This window comes from Marmota flaviventris, chromosome 1, assembly GCF_047511675.1.
Source record: "Marmota flaviventris isolate mMarFla1 chromosome 1, mMarFla1.hap1, whole genome shotgun sequence".
Classification (NCBI taxonomy): Eukaryota; Metazoa; Chordata; class Mammalia; order Rodentia; family Sciuridae; genus Marmota; species Marmota flaviventris.
The window spans coordinates 197,271,926-197,290,889 of record NC_092498.1 but is presented as its reverse complement, the minus strand read 5'-3'; the positions used below and the strand labels follow the sequence as shown (position 1 = coordinate 197,290,889).

Below are 18,964 nucleotides of genomic sequence, written 5' to 3'. Positions count from 1 at the left end.
TTTATCTGACATGAGGACCTGAGGATAGAAATCCCTATTTGTTTATGCAATCCATGTGAATTATATGTTTTTTCCCATCTTTTCACCTTTAGTCTATGGATATTTTTGCCTATGAAGTGAGTCTCTTGGAGATAGCATATTGTTTGGTCTTTTTTTTTTTTTAATACAATCTGCCAGTCTGTGTCTTTTGATTGATGAGTTTAGGCCATTAATGTTTGAGGTTATTATTGAGATATGATTTGTATTCCCATTCATTTGGGAATTTATTTTTAGTTTTTAATGTGAGTTAGTTTGTCTTTTGATTGACTATTTGCTTAGTGTAGTTTCTTCCTTCTCTATTAACTCCCCCCCCTTTTTTCATTTCATCTTCATAAAATATTTTGTTGAGAATATCCTGAAGTTCAGGCTTTCAGGTTGCAAATTCTTTTAATATTTGCCTATGTCTATGTTCTTCTAAAATTAGCTCTTAAATTTGATTTTAAAACACAATTTACCTTTTCTTCTACCCTCTTTGGTTTTCTTCAGGTTTGCCAGGAAATGTCCTTGATTTCTATGTGCTCCATGCCCAGACACACTTCGGGCCTCCTAAAAATGCCAGTTCCTTTAATTCCCTTATCCCTCTACCATGCTCAAGAAGGGATTGCTCTGTCTGGGGCTTACAGCCTGGCCACTGCAGTGGCTGTGGATGCTGGGGATTTCTTCTTTATTTTATTATATCCAACCTCCTGAGACCCTGATCTGCTTTGAATGTCCAGTTTTAAATTCCAGTAAAGTCCTCCTGCTTTTTTATTGTTGTTGTTGTTCACCCACTTTGCTGAGAAGCTGCTTTTCTGCTTTCTTGGTTTCACTCCATGGTGCAGCCAGAAAAGTGACCTCCTTTATTCTGCCATCTTGAAAACCTCCTTGAAGTTTTCTTTCCTTGATGTGGCTTTGTCTGGTGTGGGTATCAGGGTGATATTGGCTTCAAAGAATGCATTTTGGAGGTTTCCTTCCTTTCTACTTCATAGAATAATTTGAGGAAGATTGGCATTAGTTCTTTCTTAATGATCTGGTAGAACTCAGCTGAGAATCCATCTGGTCCTGGGCTTTTCTTTGTTGGAATATTTTTAATTGCTGCTTTGATCTCATTGTTTGATATTGGTTTGTTCAGGTTTTTCTATATCCTCAGGGTTCCATTTGGGTAGATCAAATGTGTCTAAATATCTTTCAATGTCTTCTAGATTTTCTAGTTTATTAGAGCTTATATCTTCAAAATTGTTTCCAATGATCCTCTGGATTTCAGAAGTGTCTGTGGTAATGTCTCATTTTTTTCATCTTTAAATTTATTGATTTGGGTATTCTTTTTCTTTTGGTTAGTTTGACTAAGGGCTTATCAACCTTATTTATCTCTTCAAAGAACCAATGCTTTGTTGCATTGATCCTTTATATTTTTCTATTCAGCCTTATATTTTCAATTTCAACTCTGATCTTGTTTCCTGTCTTCAACTGATTTTGTAATTAGTTTGTTCTTCCTTTTTTTAAGTCCTTGATGTGTAACTTTAGATTATTTGGGATCTTTCTAGTTTTCTGTTTTAATGTAGGTGCTCAATGCTGCAAATTTTCCTCTTAGAATTACCTTTATACTGTCCTAGAAATTCTGTTAGGTTGTTTCTCTGTCCTCCTTGTTGTCATATTTGCTTTATCTCTCTCTCTCTCTTTATGATTTGGATGACTTCCCATATTTTCTGTGTTTTGGAATGCTTTCTAAAGCATGGCAACGAGCCATTCTGAAGTGTGGAGAGACGGAGAATTATTCAGTAAAATAACTTGTGTTTTCAAATCTTTTTCTGAGGGTGAGACAGGATATAAGGAATTAGAATGGGAAGGGATTAGTTTATTAATAGCTTTTTCATTTTTCTTAGGTAATTGGGCTTTATTTAACTTTATAATTCTTCTGAATATTTTGCTATATCCCTTTTCTCATCTATCATTATGTTCATGGGCATTTTTTTGTGTGTGTGTGATTCAATTTCCCAGGGATTTGCCAGTTGTTTGTATTCTTCTAAAACTGGCTCTTAAACTTGATTTTACAAGACAATTTATCTTTTCTTCCACCTTCTTTGGTTTTCTTCATCATACATTCATTAGGATTTAATGTTTTCTAAAATATGACTTTGAATGTTTAATTCATGCATTTTTCTTCTGTTTGCAAATAATGAAAATATTTGCAGGAGTCATGCTTTTTTTTGGTAAAACTTTGTCTCATAGAGTTTAATGTGTGACATTTTAATTTTTAATACCTTCTAAATGTCTTTCGTATTTTTTGTTTTTACTTGTTTTTTGACTCAGTTCCTTGCAGATGCCTTTTCGGGGATGTTGATAGTCGTACTCTGGAAGTTGTACTTGGAAAATTTTAAGTATTGCACCATTTCCCTCACATTAGTTACCCTTCTCTTTCAGATTTTCTAGTAATCAGAGACCCACTGAGGTGTAGGCATATGTAAGAAGCATCTTGTGAATGGAATGCTCATCTAACATTTACAAGATTATCAAGGCCATGACTCATTTACTGTCTCAGGCTCAAGGGACTTGGTTTTGTACACAGGTATAAAAGCATCCATGTTAGAGGTATGACATGGGATCTGTCTGGCTCCTGTTAATGCCTCATGCAGGAGTGGAACTGAGGACTCCCAGACCTTGGAGGCACTAGTGAGAAGATGCACTATCCTCAGGAAAGGGGTTATGTGAGTGAGGTTGGGTGCTCCTGGGAAAGATGAGTTGATCGCTGGAGACTTTCCCGCCAGAATCTGGGTGATGCTTATTCTCACTTACATGTTTAAAAAGTGCTTTTATTATCAGATGGTTCCACAGGTTTATAATGAGAATTTGGGAAGGCAATGTCCAGTCACTTCCACACTACCATTTTTCTGGGCTGCATCTGGTCTCTTTTATATAATTCTAGTGGTTTCTGGGGCATGAGTCAGAGGTCAAGCTTTGACTTCAAGGTGTGATCTGGTCTCTTTGTCTCCAGGAAATTCTCCTCCCACTTGCATGGGTCTTCTATGGATCTCTCTCTGCTGCTGAGTGGGACTTGGAATCTGGTTAAAGGCCAATCAGATTAGGGACTGTGCCTTGGGAAGCTCATGGATTTCCTGGGAATAGAGACCATCCTGTCAGCATCACTGGGGAACATGGTCAGATTTGTGGTCATGCTAGGAGCTGATTGAGAGTGTGGATGCTGCAGCTGGCTGCTTACTGCAGCTTCCCTGGAAGCTGTGGTGGTGAGTGGAGCAGGACCTGCAGAGGAGACAGCGCTCCCACAGCAGTGGTTTGCCCTGCTCAGCACTTGTGGTGAGGTGCAATGAGCTCTCTTTACGGGAAGCAGTGGTCCAACTGGAAGCTAATTTGCTCTAAGGTTGTTTTCACCACTGAGAGACCCATAAGGCAGAGAGAGGAAAGAGCCCTTGTCTATCTGTGGGAAAGCAGCAAGGCAGGGCCAGGGGTGAGCGTATAGCTGCCACTTTCCCCAGCAGCACTGGGTCAGGCAGTGACTGCCTGAAAGTGGGCGTGGGAGGAGGCCATCAAAAATATCCTCAGATAAAGAGGCCTGCAGCATCCTGCTGGTGGGCATGCCTCTACTCTGTGTTGGATAAGTCATCTTGGTCTTCCTGGTCAAGCATCAGTTAGAAAGGAGATCAATGGGGTACAGGACATGGGAGAATAATGGTCAGGTAAAAGTGGTAGCTTAGGGCTGCTGTCTCATTTGCTTTAGATCTAGATGAGGACTTGCAAAATCCTACAAATCTGCAATTATAACATTTTTTCCCCAAAAAACTATCTATACCTTTGTAAATCACACTTGAAGTTAAAAGCTATTTCAGGGCAGACATTATTTAATCTGATGTGTTAATTTGTCACCAAAAGATGAGCAGCTCAGAAAAGGCTGAAACAGAGAAGAACTCTTGCCTGTGGCAGCCTCATAACCATTTCTGCTTTTATATTTGGCCACTTTGGGTTTTTCAGGTTGCTAAGACCTCTTCCTTTAGCTTGGAGGACAATTCGTAGCTAGATATTCTGCCAGGAAAGGCCCATTTGCTCTGAACCAACAGGCTGTTTGATTGAATTGATTGCTTCAGTTCCCAAAGTGTGTTTGTGTGTGTGTGTCTGTGTGTCTGTGTATGAGTGTGTAGACTCAGCATTTTTGACAGTTTGCAATTATAATTACAGAGAAGATCTGGGTGTGATGGCACATGCCTATAATCCCAGCAAGGCCCTAAGCAACTTAGCAAGACCCTGTTTATAAATAAAATATAAAAAAGAGTTGGGGATGTGGTTCAGTGGTTAAGCATCCTTGGGTTTAATCCCTTGCACTGGAAAAGAAAATAAAAGGAAAGAGGTGTGGGGGGCTCTTTTGGGAGGTAGCGGAAGAAAGTTAGAGAGTAAAACATGATGTAGGAATTAGAAAAGAAAATGAAAGACTCAGTATTTTTTAAAAAAAATTGTGGTAAAACACCTACAATATAAAATGTACCATATTAGCCATTTTAAGTGTGCATTTAAGTGGAATTAAGTACATTCATCTTACTGCACAACATTACTAGCATCCATCTCCAGAATTCTTTTCTTAAAACTGAAACTCTATTCCCATGAAACATCAATTCCCCATTCCACCCTTCCTCCAGCCCCTGGCAACCACTATAGGTGCCTCAGTATTTGTTCTTTTGTGACTGGCTTATTTGGACTTAACATAATGACTCAAGTTTCATTCATGTTGTAGGTAAGTCACGGAATTTTCTTCGTCTTTAAGTTTGATGAATATTCCATTACATGTATGTCCCACAGTTTGTTCACCCATTCATCTGGAAGGATCTTTGGGTGCTTCCACCTCTTGGATGTTGATGTTGCTATGAATGTGAGCATGCAGCTATTTCTTTGAGACTTTGATTTTAATTCTTTTGTATCTACCCAGAAAAGAGATTGCTGGATTTTATTACAGGCCTATTTTTAATTTTTTAAGGAACTTCTATACTGTTTTACAATCCCATCAACAGTGCCTCAGGATTCTGATTTCTCCACATCCTTACCAAAACTTGTTATTTTTAAAATTGTTTTTAATAGTGCCATCCTAATGAGTGTGAGGTAATATTTGCTGTGGCTTTTTAAAAAAATAATAAATACATTAATTAATTAATTAATTATAATTAGGTACATATGACAGCAAAATGCATTTTGATTCATTGTACCTAATAAATAACTAGGTTATTTAATTTGTTTGTTGTTGAGCTATAGGGTATATTCTGGATATTAACCCATGATCAGATATATTATTTACAAGTGTTTTCTTCTATGAACTTTTGTCAGGTCTTACACTTAGGTTTTTAATCCATATCAAGTTAATTTTTGTATAGAGGGTAAGATAAGGGTCTAACTTAATTCTTTTGCTATGGACGTTAAATCTTCCAAACACCATTTGTTGAAAGATGGTATTTTTTTTTTTCCAGTAAAGAGTATTAGCACCCTATTGAAAATCATTTGAACATAGATATTAAGGTTTTTTTCTGGACTCTGTATTCTATTCCATTGGTCTATATGTCTGTCTTTATGTCAATACCACACCATTTGGATTACTGTAACTTTGCAATAAATTTTAACAAGAGCAAGTTGGAGATTTATAACTTTGTTCAGCTTTTTGGAGATTATTTTGGCTATTCAGGGCCCTTGAAATTCCAAATGAATTTTAGAATAGATTTTTATATTTCTGCAAAAAAAATGTCATTGGCTTTTTGCTAAGGATTGCATTGAATCTGTAGCTCATTTTGGATAGTACGACATTTTAACAATATGAAATCTTCCAATCCATGAGTACAGGATGTGGGGAGACCCAATTTTTTTGCCTGGTCATATGCTCTCTTCATTGTTCCCTCACAGTTGTCCCCTTCTGTATGCCAGAGTGACAGCTCTAGAATGGCAATGACAAACTATAACCTCCAGATCTAGGGCCCATGTTGGCTGACACTATCCTCAAGAAGATAGCCATTGAGCCAGACACTGAAGAGTAGCCAGACATTGAAAACCTAAATACTAAACACTAGAATTCTAAATACTAGAATTTGCTTGAAGAGCTTGGCTTTCTGAACTCTGATTTGTTGTAGACCCAAATATTAAACATCACATTAAAATGAAATAAAATACCAAGGCCAGATAAGACAGATGGACTCCTTGCTTTTCCCATCACTTATCGTGCTCCCTCGTGTGCTGGATGACTTGTTTTATAGATACATCTTCACTGCGATTTATATTTTGGAAGCCGTGATAAAAATATTGGCAAGAGGTTTTATCCTGGATGAGTTCTCTTTCCTTCGAGATCCATGGAACTGGCTGGACTCCATTGTCATTGGAACAGCGTAAGATGTTTAAAATTTTTATTGGAGACTTGGGGTGGGAAAGAAGTCCCTCTGCTTCTCTCCAGGCTCTGTGTGGATCCATGTGAGTGACTGAGGTGGCTTGATAATGCTTAGAGCTCTGAGTGTAGTGGTGACTGGCCCTGAACAGTGCGGTGCCCCCAGTTGGTTGGAGGCCGGGAGGCACAAACCCTATACCAATCCTCCTATTCTTCTCCATTCAGCCATTCATGCCATATACTCCCCCACATCAGCCTCTTATGGGCCAAGCCCTGGGCCAGATATGTGTTGATAACAATGAAAAAAAAAAAAAGCATGATTCTCAACTTCATGAAGCTCACAGTCTAGAGGGGGAGATGGACAAGTAGTGACCATTACAATCTGAGATAGGGGCTCTGCATCTATAGAACTATCAGAGCATATGGGAGGAAGGAAGGACTCTAAAATTTATCTCTGGCTACTGGGAGATCACAAAGAGTTTCACCCATATTTATTTGTAGAAGTTTATTTATTTATTTTTGGTACTGGGAATTAAATCCAGGGGAGCTTAATCAGGGAGCCACTTTTCGATATACATATATTTTTAGAGACAGGGCCTCACTAAGTTGCTTAGGGCCTCACTAAGTTGCTGAGGCTGGCTTTGAACTTGTAATCTTCCTGCCTCAGCCTCCAAAGCCAATGGGATTGCAGGTGTGCACCACCATGCCCGGCTACTTATAGAAGTTTCATAATTTTTTGTTTTTATGTTTATTTCCTTGGTCCACTTGTGTTAATTTCTGTGCATGGCAGGAGGTGATGGTTGAAGTTCTTCCTGAAGGCAAGGATACTGATGTGGCACTAAATAATGAGATGGATTCAGCAATATTAAAAAAAATTAAGAAAAGTAACATCTCATTGCTAACACAACAGCTATTAACCTAACATTATGTATCTGTGCCAGGCATTGTGTTTAGTACTTTGCATTTATTTTCCTATTCATGGTTCCCAAAAGCCCTTAGAGGAAGGTGTGATTATTTTCAGAGTTTTGTGTTTGAAGTTCAATATTGACGTATTCTTAGTCATTGAAAGTTGGTAAAACCCAACAGTTGAGTGTAGACTCTGAAGACAGACAGCCTGGGATCACATCCAGGTTTGGCCATGTAGGGACTGGGAGACTTTAGCAAAGTACACTGGTGCCTGGAATTTAGTAATCAGTCAGTAAATGTGAAGAAATCCTATTGTCCATGCATGTGTGTAAAGATTAGCTAAGAAGAGGCTCCTGGGCAGGTTGTGGTCCACAGCAATGAGCAGGGATGTTGCCAGGTTCTGTGATGATAGTGGTGCTGGGAGGTTAGGTTGCGGATTTCCCATAGGTGGGTGCAAGCCCCAGGCTGTGCTTCCTCTGGCCTTGGTGGAGACAATCGGTGCAGCTGCTGGATTGAGCAAGCCCAGGCTAACCCTGTGTTCTGTCTTGCAGGATTGCATCTTATTTTCCATTTGGAAAAATCAATCTGTTGTCCCTGCGTACCTTCCGAGTGTTCAGAGCTTTGAAGGCAATTTCAGTAGTTTCAGGTAAGTCACTCTGAATTTCAACACGGGTTCATATCTTTAAAAATTTCAAAAATGTCATCATGGAAACTAGAATCAAACAAACCTGGCTGGACACTTTTATTTGATTGTTCAATCAATAATTATTGACATAATTATATATCTTTCCAGGTGCTATGCTAGAATGCTTAGGATCTACCGGTGAGAAAACAAAGACCCCTGCCCTCATAGAGTTCATGGTCTAGAGTTGGGAGTGGGGAGACATACAACTGGTATTCTCCAGTTCCATAAGTAAATTATGCAGCAGGTTAGAACCTGCTATGTGCTACAGAAGGTAAAAAGGAAATTTAGACATCACAAGGGCTATGGGAAGTCACAAAGGTTAGGGGAAGCAGATTATAACTTAGGAGTGGTCAGTGTCATTGAGAAGGTGAGAGGTGAGCAAAAATTTGAAGGCGGAGAGGAGGAACATAAACGGATATATTGGAAAGAGGGTTTCCAAGATAGGAACTAGCCGGAGCAAAGATGGAGGTACAGCAAGGTTGTGGGTGGGGCTGGAACAAGGTGAGTGAGGGGTCAGGTGGAGTTGGGAGTCACAGAAGTGAAGGGGAGGCTCAGAGGCATGGGGAGGACTTGGATCTGGCTCTGAAGAGATGGGAACTGTGGCATAGAGAACAGAATGTAGGAAGCCACAGAGGCAGGAAACCAGGGAGAAGGCATGGTAGTTACCATGGAAATATGCTTCTCATCTTCTGCTGCAGGGAGCACAATTAACTAAAGTCCCAGCTGTCACCCCTCTGGAGTCACCACTGCATCCATGCTCATGCCAAGATCCGGCTTGCCCTGCTTGGCAGGGGTGCTAATTGTGGCCCACTCCTGAAGGATCTGGGATCCTCTCATGGCTCAGGGTGCCCCAGCCTCTGGCTGAGACTCATCAGCAGCACTGAGTTTCTTCCTATCCAATCCCACTTCTTTTCTGCTGTCTTAGATGTTAAAGGCTATATGGAGTCTGAAGTTTGTCCCTGCAGACTGCTGCTCCCTCTCTGTCCCCTTTCACAGGCATTTCCCCTCAACAAATCTCTTACACACCTGATCCCAGAGTGTCTGCTTCTCAGAACCCAAAGTGGCACAAGTGTCCATCTTTCAAGCAAGGGACAGTGGTACTTCAGGTCAGGTGCTGGGCATAGAGGTGGTGGAAAGTGTTCAGAGTCTATAAATTTGAGTGGAGAAGCCACAGGAGTTCCTGACAGGTCGATTGTATGTGTGGTGTGGGCAAAAGAGAGGCGTGAAGGAGGACGCTAAAGTTTTGGCCTGAGTGGACAGATGGAGTTGTCATTGACCGGGATAGAGAAGACCGTGAGAGGATTGGGTCTGGAGGGGAGAGGTTTCGGATGTTTTGTGATTGAGATGTTGGGAGACATCCAAGTGGAAGTCTCAAACAGGCAATTAGGTACATGAATCTGGAATTCCAGTCTGACTGGAGCTATATTTTGGGAATTTGGGGCCTATAGATGGTTTTAAAGCCATGAAATCTGCTGAGATCACTAAGGGATGGGCTCAGATGGAGACCAAGGCCTGAGCCCCAGGTCACCACAACTTTAAAAGGGAGGGAGAAGAGGAGGAACCGGCAAAAGAGATGAGCAGGAGACACTAATGAAGTGGGAGGGAAACCATAGATGGTCCTCTGGAAGCACAAGAATCAAGGCATCAGGGTCCCAGGCCAGGCCACTTTCCAACTCCAGTGCACAATTTGACAGTTTCCAGGGTTGTTCCCGCCTTACTCCTGGCCAGGTCTGGCCTGGAGTGGGAGGAGCTCCACCCTCACCTGTCCTCCTCCTCCTCAGGTCTGAAGGTTATTGTGGGGGCCTTGCTGCGTTCTGTGAAGAAGCTCGTTGACGTGATGGTCCTCACCCTCTTCTGCCTCAGCATCTTCGCCCTGGTAGGTCAGCAGCTCTTCATGGGAAATCTGAACCAGAAATGTATCAGGACCAACTGTACCCAAAACTTTGAAACTAATGGTAAATATGCCACCTTTCACTCTTTTGTGCGTAGTTAACTTTTATTGATCCCCAATCATGCCACCCTGCAAAGTTTGCTCTTAGGAACAAGGGAGGGTGTCATCCATCCAGGGTCTCACCTAAGGATAGTTTTTTTTTTATTCGTTCTTTTTAGTTACACATGACAGTAGAATGTATTTTGGCAGATTATTCACACATATATTATAACTTATTCTATTTATGATCCCACTCCTGTGGTTGTACATGATGCAGAGTTACTCTGGCCATGTATTTAAATACAAGGACAGGAAAGTTATGACTGATTAATTCTACTGTCTCTCCTATTCCTGTCCCTCTCTCTTTCCCTTTTTTCCCTTTGTTTAATCCAATGGGTTTCTATTCTCCCCCCCCCCCCCACACCTCCCTTGTTTGGGTTAACATCCACAAATCAGAGAGGACATTCAGCCTTTGGATTTTGGGGACTGGCTTCTTTCACTTAGCATGGTATTCTCCAGTTCCATCTATTTATCAGCAAATGCCGTAATTTCATTCTTCTTTATGGCTGAGTGATATTCCATTGTGTTATATATACCACATTTTCTTTATCCATTCTTTCATTAAAGGACACCCAGGTTGTTTTCATAGCTTGGCTATTGTGAGTTGAGCTGCTATAAGCATAGATGTGGCTGCATCACTGTAGTATGATGATTTTAAGTCTTTTGAATATATACTGATGAGTGGAATAACTGGGTCAAATGGTGGTTCTATTCCACGTTTTCTGAGGAATGAAGATAGGTTTCTTAAAGAATTTGCCCTTCTTTGGGATTTTCTAGAGAAGGAAAAACCCAAAGCACATCCACAAGAGCCTTGTCCACTCTATCCCCTGCCAGTTAGATCTCAGCCCACTTCTTCATCATGGCCTTTTTTTTTTTGGATGGTGCTGGGGATTGAACCCAGGACCTGTGCATGCAAGGCAAGCACTCTACCAACTAAGCTGTAGCCCCACTTTTGCAGAAGTGTTCGCAATGCCTGGATTTGGTCAAAAAGAATCAGCAACTTCCAAACCTCCTCCTCAAGTATCTCCAATATTTCTTTCTGTGCCCACCCTCTGCACACTGAAGTCAACCCTACACCTTCTCCATGTGTCCTGAATTTCAAGTGGCTACACTCTTTCTGCATTGGTCAAGGACAGAGTCTGTGCCCAGCCCCCTGCCACCTCCACCACACCTGGCCCTGCCCTGGGTTGGTCCCTGGCTCATTCACTGTTGTGTGTATATTCTTCCTTTCCCTCTTTTTCTCTTGCCCTTTCCTGAGGGCTTAAGACTCAGTTCCTCTCTGGACACCAACTTTGATGGTTTTAGAGAATTCAGAATCATCTGTTTTCAAAAGTAATTGGGTGTATTTACTGCTCTTTTTTATTTTAGTACTTTTTGAAAAATTATAATTTATGGCTTTTTCTTCTCTCAGAATATTGCTTTGAAAAGGAAGAAGATTCCAAAGAACCCATGTTGTGTGGCAGCTGGTTTGGCAGCAGGTAAGGGGTTTAAACTCTCCCCCCACCCCCACCCCCAAGCACCTCTGGACCTGTGGAATGATGTGGCAAATAGTCTTCATGTAATGACTGGTAAAAACAGTGAGGAGAGTTCTCAAACAGTGCCAATTAGTTCCTGTGTCTAAGCAAAGTTATTTCCTTACTTATTTGCTTATTTTCTTGGGACAGGATCTTGCTAACTTGTCCAGGCTGATTTTGAACTCAGGATCCTTCTGCCTCAGCCTCCCGAAGAGCTGGGATCACAGGAGTGCATGACCAGGCCCAACTTGCATTATTCAATTGAAAGTTATTTCCAAGTGTTCACAACAGGTTTTCCCCCAATTATGTTGAATGGGTAGCTCATAAGAAATCTACTAAAAACTTAGTGACATTTAACTTGATGGAGTGGATATCAAGACTTTCAAGGGCTTAAAGAAGTCATGGTGGAGAACCACATAGGACCTTGTTTGGTGCTCGCTGGCATTGCCTCGGTGCAAGACTGTCTGAGCTCACTTCTCTTGGCTGCTGAGCACCACTCCTCTCACTGCAAATGCAGTTGCTTGTGCATTTACACACACTCAGCTCCAGAGTTGGTCACCCTCTGGCCTATGAGAAACCCTTTCTTCTAAGGGCTATGGTGAGAAGTTCAAGTCAATGAAGATTTACTGAGTGTATTTCAAATTAAGATAATATGCAAGGCCCTGTAATGAAATAGATTACATCCATTCCCATATATCAAATAGACATCAGGACCCACAGCATGTTATGGACAGAGCTGCTGTACTCTCTTGAAATTGACGCCTGCCAGGGAAGATAGACATAGAGTAAATTCTACAAAGTGTGATGTGTGTTGCCAGGGAGATATACAAATGCTGATATACGACAGGGGATGGGGCCCTTTCTGGGGAATTAGGGAAAAGTCTGTCACACCACTTACAAGATGCAACAGGCTTGAATCTAATGTGAGGTTTACTGAGCTCCCTAGAATGGTCCCCGTCAGGACACTCTACCCGCAGTGTCCTCATGTTAACCAGGGATCCTTAGCTTGCTGCAGATAATGACTCTTTGGCCTCTCACCATGCAGGACAGGTATGGATATGTAGGCAAAATGCAAGGTGAACTGTGTCACCTTGACCTACAAAAGCAACAGCCTTGGTTTCCACCTGGTCTTTATGATGTTCCTGACTCTATGTGTCAGACACTGCTCTCTTAGTCTAAGCTCAGGAGTTTGATAATAAACCAACTTCTAGTCTGTGACATCCTGTGCAGGTCATAGTGCATTAGTTTCTGGGGAGCTGGTACTCTGCGAAGGCAGCTCTGAGATCATCTTCTCAGACAGGCCTCCTCTGGCAGGCCCCAGGGGTCTCCAGGCTTTGCTCTCTGCTGCATTTCTGAGGATGAATTGACCCAAACCCAAAGTGGGAGTGGGAGGTCCTGGTAGGTGGGGTGAGAGAACCCACTCCCCACAGTGGAAACAGCATGGTAGGAGACCTCAGCATGCAAACACATCAGGGAGCACATGAAGCCCAGCAACTGGTCAGGCAGAGGGCAGGAGAAGAGGCAGGAGGAGAAATGGGAGCCAACTGTTCAGGGTCTGGTACCCTGTCAGGATCAAGGATTTGGCCTTAATCACAAATGAAACAGGAGATGTAGAGAGGTTTTAATATAGGACAACTATCTGTGTAGATTTTTTAAAAATGGCTTCTGTGTAGAGAATGGAAGGAGAGAGTAGACGAGGAAGTTGCTCTCAAGACTATATGAGTACAAGTGAGAGTCATGAAGCTGTACCATGGAGATGAAGAGAGATGGATGGGTACGGTCACGGTGTGCCTTGGTGGCAGAGCATGTGCCTAGCATGTGTGAGGAGACCCTGACTTCAATTCTCAGCATTGAAGAAAAAATTTTTTTTAATAAAAAAGAAAAGAAATCAACGAATGAGTCCCAAAGACATTTAGGGGGTAGAAGAAACAGGACTTGTGGATTGAAGGGGACGGTGGTGTATATCAGTGACTACAAATGCGTGTGCATCTGTAAAAGATGGGAGGAAGAGCAAAGGAGAGAGAGCTTACACAAGCTTCCATTCCCCGTGTGGTGCTGTTGGCTGAGATGGGAACGTGGAGGGACCGGCTCAATCACCTGGTAAGTTGATAGGAAGGTGCGTCCAAAGAGGAGGAGATAGGCAAATGGTGACTGGGAAATGGGGGACATCAAGTATGGTGTGACCATCCTCAATAGACTCCTGGAAGTTCGAGGGCACTGGGACTTCATAGCATTTCCCAGTGAGGGCACAAGGGAAGCCCTCCTCCCCAGGTATCCTAAAGCCAAGCCTAGCTCTCAGGACATCCCACTCCACCCACCGGCAAAATTCCCAATCAGCTTGTGAGAGCCGCCACTGGACAACCCAGGCTCACCATGACATCGGGGGACAGGCTTTGACAGAAAGAAGATTCAGAAAAAGAAACAGAACAAGTGGCTGTGGACAAAACAAGAATTCAGAGAGCTAAGTGGGTCTTTAAAAACTTTAAGTAGGACCCTTGGTGAAATTAAAAGAGATGTACTGCATACCTAAAACTGAAAATGGCTTGTTAAGAAAAAGGAACAGTCAGAAAACTAGAAATTAAGTGTGATTACAAAAAAAAATCTACAATGGAGTGTAAAAGATGAAGCTGAGGAGGTAGCTCAGATGATAGAAACACAAGACAGAAACAGAAAATGTAAGAATAAATATAAAAAAAAAATAAAGAAGTTCTAAACTTTTGACTAAGTAGGAATTCCAGAAATAGAGGACAGAACAATTAAAAAAGAATATTAACAACATCAACAACAAAAAAAAGCAGGGAATTTTTCTGGAACTTAAGGATGTAAGACCCTTGGTGCCCATGAAGTTCCCAACACACCCAAGAGAAAAAGCCCATGCCAAGTGCATTGTCCTGGTATTTCAGGATCTTGTGGGCGAAAGATCTTAAAGCCAAAAAGGAAAAGAAAGTCACCCACAAAGACACCAAAGTTGAAATTGGTATCCAAATTCTCAGCAGAAGCACAGGATAAGAGCTAAGCGATGCCTTCATATTTCTAAGGGAAACCCATTTTTAACATGAAATTCTATCAATCGATTGTGAAGATGGGATGACAGTGTTCATACAAAAAAGTAAAAGGTCACTCAGTCTTCTTAAGAAGCTACTTTTTCCAGAAAAACGAGGGAGTAAAACTATTCAGCCTGCCAAAGCCAAGGAAAAAATGTCTCCACTCAGGGGAGCCATCGGCACGAGCCACAGTATTTTCCTGGGATAAATGATAGAAGTAGTGGTGAAGTGGTGTGGGATGGTGGAGAGCTGACCCTCACCCACCAGGGCGGGATTCTAATACATCAAATATCAATGTAAGCAATATATTTAGAGGTATAATGTAAAAGAGTTAAAAGTCATTGAATTGTAGTATGTGCGAATGGCACACACATTTCATTACAAGCTCTTTGGTGAATGGAGTCTTTTAAAATTATGTGACAAAATGCTACATTTTCTAAATATTAAGCAAATGCATACCTTTGTAATCCCATGGATATATTTAATGGTGTGTGCTATGGTAAAATGGGCAAAGACCACTGGGCAAAGATATTCATTGCCTAGATGTTTGTAAGAGCAAAAGACGATTAACCTTTAAAACCCAAATATTCATCATTAGCAGAGCAGTAATATAAATCATAAGACTGTAAGATCTGAAAAAGCATGATACAAATCTGAAGAGAAGGACATATTCCCCTGTGTGCTAATATAGAAAAATCTCCAAGCTGTATTATTGTAAGAGAAAAGCCAGATGCAGGAGACTATTTAAGGCATGCTCCCCTTTGTATTGTGTATTTGTGTGTGTGTGTGTGTGTGTGTGTGTGTGTTTCTGTATTCAGAGAATACTAGCAGGTTGCAAAAGTAACTGTTAAATGCTGCTAGGAAATAATCCTTGAGGGACTGGGGACAGATGGACACAATGTCATTGGCCCTTTTATATTGTTTAATTGCTGGGTCACTGCACTTAATTTTTCAATGAAAAACTTGTTAATATGAATTTATTGATCAATCCATTGGGAAAAGAAGCCCATGAGCAGCCACAGGAGGGTGAACCCGGGAAGGTGTGGCTGGCAGAGGGATGGACGGCCACTCTACAAATACTCCCAACCCTCCTCCAGGGCTTCCTGGCGTGAGCCAAAGTCCCTCTGAAGAACCACGTCCTGGCGGAAGGAACTGGGCTGTGGGGAATGTAATGCCTTCTCTGATCCCTTGTTTCCAACATCTAGATCCTGTCCCAACAACTCTACGTGCAACCACACCAGAATTAATCCTGACAGTAATTATACAAATTTTGACAACTTCGGCTGGTCTTTTCTTGCCATGTTCCGGCTTATGACTCAAGATTCCTGGGAGAAGCTTTATCGACAGGTTACCTATTGATAGTCTCTCTTTTTCTTCCCTTCCCTTTTCCTCCTGTGTCTGTTATTTACATATTTATTTATTGGAAACCTACCATCCATCCCTATTTTTGTCATGGATTCCTCATGTCTTTAGTAGCTGTATTACTACATTCTGCTTTAGAAGTGCTGTTTGAAATTTCAAGAAAATTATAAATGTGATATTTGGAAGAAGAGCACAAAATGAAACAAAAACAGAACTAAAAACTCTTTCTATAAGTATTATGGCTCTCCAGACTTAATATTGCTGGAAGTTCCACCACTAGTGCTCTCTTCTCTCTCTCTCAAATATAAAAATTCCATTGAGAAGTCAAAAATAGTAAAGTCACTGAGGGTGGATGTATGCATGGCACCTCCCTCCTGTGAGATGGGGTATCAGTAGGTACTGGGTGGCTGGGAGGCTGCAGAGGATGTTAAGGTAGCGGAGCCACCCAGACCTGGGGAAAGAACTGTTGTCTGTGGCTGTACCATCTTTCTTGAAGTGATGATCACTCTTCTGTGGAAGAGGCTTCAGATGCAAGCATATGCTCTGTTCCTTGCAGACCCTGCGCACCTCTGGGATCTACTCAGTCTTCTTCTTTGTGGTGGTCATCTTCCTGGGCTCTTTCTACCTGATTAACTTAACCCTGGCTGTTGTCACCATGGCTTATGAGGAGCAGAACAGGAATGTAGCTGCAGAGACTGAGGCCAAGGAAAAAATGTTTCAGGAAGCCCAGAAGCTGTTAAAGGAGGAAAAGGAGGTAGGGGTGTGGGAGGTCAAGACTGTGGGATCTGCACAGGGCAGCAGAAGGACCCCAGAGGCAATGTGACCTGAGGTTCAAGGCTGCCTTGGTCCTGGCCTCAGTGCTTTCTCCACCTGTGCTTTTTTGAGAATTTAAGCCCCCTGAGGGCTGGTTGTGCTGCTCCCTCTCCAGGTGAGAGCCCTTGAGACTGATGCTCTTTGACCCTTGTAGAATATGTCTCAAATTATAGGCTGGAAGAGACAATTTATGAAAATATAAATCCAGATACTCTTCCAGGCTTTCTTGTGGAAATTTGGAGATGTTTTGGTTCAGGGGCTTTATTTGGGGGTAGGAGGGGGATCTGGAACAACAGTCCTGATGACTCTCCTTTGCTGAAAACCCCTTCATTCTCATTGTTTCTCTGCTGTCTTTACATTTTCCAGTTCAATTCCAAGATTTTCCAGGGCAGGGACTTGTTTTATATGCCTTGTCATTCTCTACAGAGATGTGTCAGAGGGAAGTCCACTCTAAGTCCTTCATATCTGCAACCTCAGGCATAAGCATTGATTGAGTTCCTAGTGCATGCTGGACATGGGGTAAGGGTTAGTGACAGAGATGTGAGAGTCAACCACACATCTGACATCTGCAATCTCTGCAAAATATCTGGACATGTTTTCCAGATAAACAAGGACAGAGATGGCATATTCCAGAAAGACAATGAGCAATCTAAATGATGCATCACTACCATGGGAGGGGGGATGCGACGGAGGCTGAGGTCATCTGAACTGTTTTATGGGGAGGTATAATGTGTTGGTTAATTGCTTTTGTTCACTTTCTAAGGCTCTGGTTGCCATGGGGATTGACAGAAGTTCACTCAATTCCCTTCAAGCATCGTCTTTTTCCCCAAAGAAGAGAAAGTTCTTTGGAAATAAGAAAAAGAAGTCCTTACTGAAGAGAAAGTCTAGGAAAGACAAAACTTCAGGATCAGATTCTGATGGAGAGGCTCCCTCAAATGTAAGTCTGGTCCAAAGGATTGATAATACTGGGGGAGGGGAACAGGTTCATGGACCATCTAATTGAAGGGATCCACTCGTTCTTCATTTCCTCATTTATCCATTCATCCCTTTGCACATACTTTCATGTATCTACATGTCTATTTAATTACTCATTTATTTATAAACACCTCTTTAAGCTGTTTAGAGTGTTTCTTATTTGCCTGGCACTGGAGTAGGTACTGGAGATGCACGGTTCCTACTTGTGTGTAAGTGTGGGTCCCTCTGGAGCAAAACCAAAGACATTAGGTTGCAAGTAGATTGTTTGGAAAGTCATCCCAGAGAGATGTTTTTCTTCAATCCTCAGGGGAGAACTCCGAGGGAAAGTGCAGGATCAAGCCAGTTACCACTGAAGGTGGCTGGAGTTGAATCCCTCTGGAGCGAGGGTGTTAGAATACATGAGCACCCACTTCAGTCCATCTTTGGTTACAGATTGCTGGAGACTGGAGACCATTTCCCTGTACTTCTGACTTGCTGTATCCCCTAGGGAAGAGGGAATTTGAGTCCCCAGAGAAAGCCCTTTAATATGGTCCAAGGGCATATGGAGCAACCCAATGCATCCACTTCCGACAACCAACCCAGACTTGGCAGGGAGCTGGAGGTGGAGGAAGGAAGAGCAGTGGGTCAGAAAAGGGTTCCCAAAAAACAGTACCTCAGCTGAAAGGGTGATGAAAGGAAGAGAGAAGCATCCTTCTCTCTGGGGAGAGGGATGTGTGCAAGGCCTAGAAATAAAGATGAGCAGGAGAACAGGACCCATTAGAACACTTTCATGTATTTGAATGTGTAAGTGTGGTTGTGTGTTTGCATGCACATGTGTATGATGAGGCAGAGATAATAGCAAGAAGCTGTAGTGGTAAGAGGGGATGATCACAAAAGGCCTTGAAAAGTAAGCCAGTGGGTTCACCCTTTACACTGACGGCAAGGGGTAAGAAGCCCAGAAATATTTTAAGCAAGGGTGAGATGACCAGAGGCACAGTTTTCAAATGCTAGATGCATTGAAGAGAGGAGATGGGAGGAGACAGGACTAGAAGCATTGAATTAAGAGGTTGCTATAGCAACCCAAGTAAGAGATGATAGGAGTGAAACTATGGTTAGGGCAGCGAGGATGAAGGATGAACAGACTGCATGAAAAGTATGCAGAAAAGTATAGATCAAGTCTGGCAATTGAATTGAGCAGAGCATGGATGTGATGCCTGACTAGGTATCGGGTAGATGACTCAATGGAAGGTCATTTACTGAGAGGAAAAAAAACTTGATTTGGGGGTGGGAAAGATGGCCAGCTGAGTTTTGGATGTA

General features: G+C 42.1%; 1 protein-coding gene across 1 annotated transcript in view; it reads left to right on the top strand.

Annotated features, from left to right (window-relative positions):
- The window catches only part of Scn11a (sodium voltage-gated channel alpha subunit 11), an 86,754-nt gene that overhangs the window by 12,823 nt on the left and 54,967 nt on the right, over nucleotides 1-18,964 (top strand). The window contains exons 4-10 of the mRNA XM_027932205.2: nucleotides 6,255-6,383; nucleotides 7,837-7,931; nucleotides 9,752-9,925; nucleotides 11,372-11,438; nucleotides 15,724-15,865; nucleotides 16,437-16,634; nucleotides 17,457-17,630. Coding sequence (XP_027788006.2) covers nucleotides 6,255-6,383; nucleotides 7,837-7,931; nucleotides 9,752-9,925; nucleotides 11,372-11,438; nucleotides 15,724-15,865; nucleotides 16,437-16,634; nucleotides 17,457-17,630 — 979 coding nt within the window. The remainder of the gene's footprint in view (nucleotides 1-6,254; nucleotides 6,384-7,836; nucleotides 7,932-9,751; nucleotides 9,926-11,371; nucleotides 11,439-15,723; nucleotides 15,866-16,436; nucleotides 16,635-17,456; nucleotides 17,631-18,964) is intronic.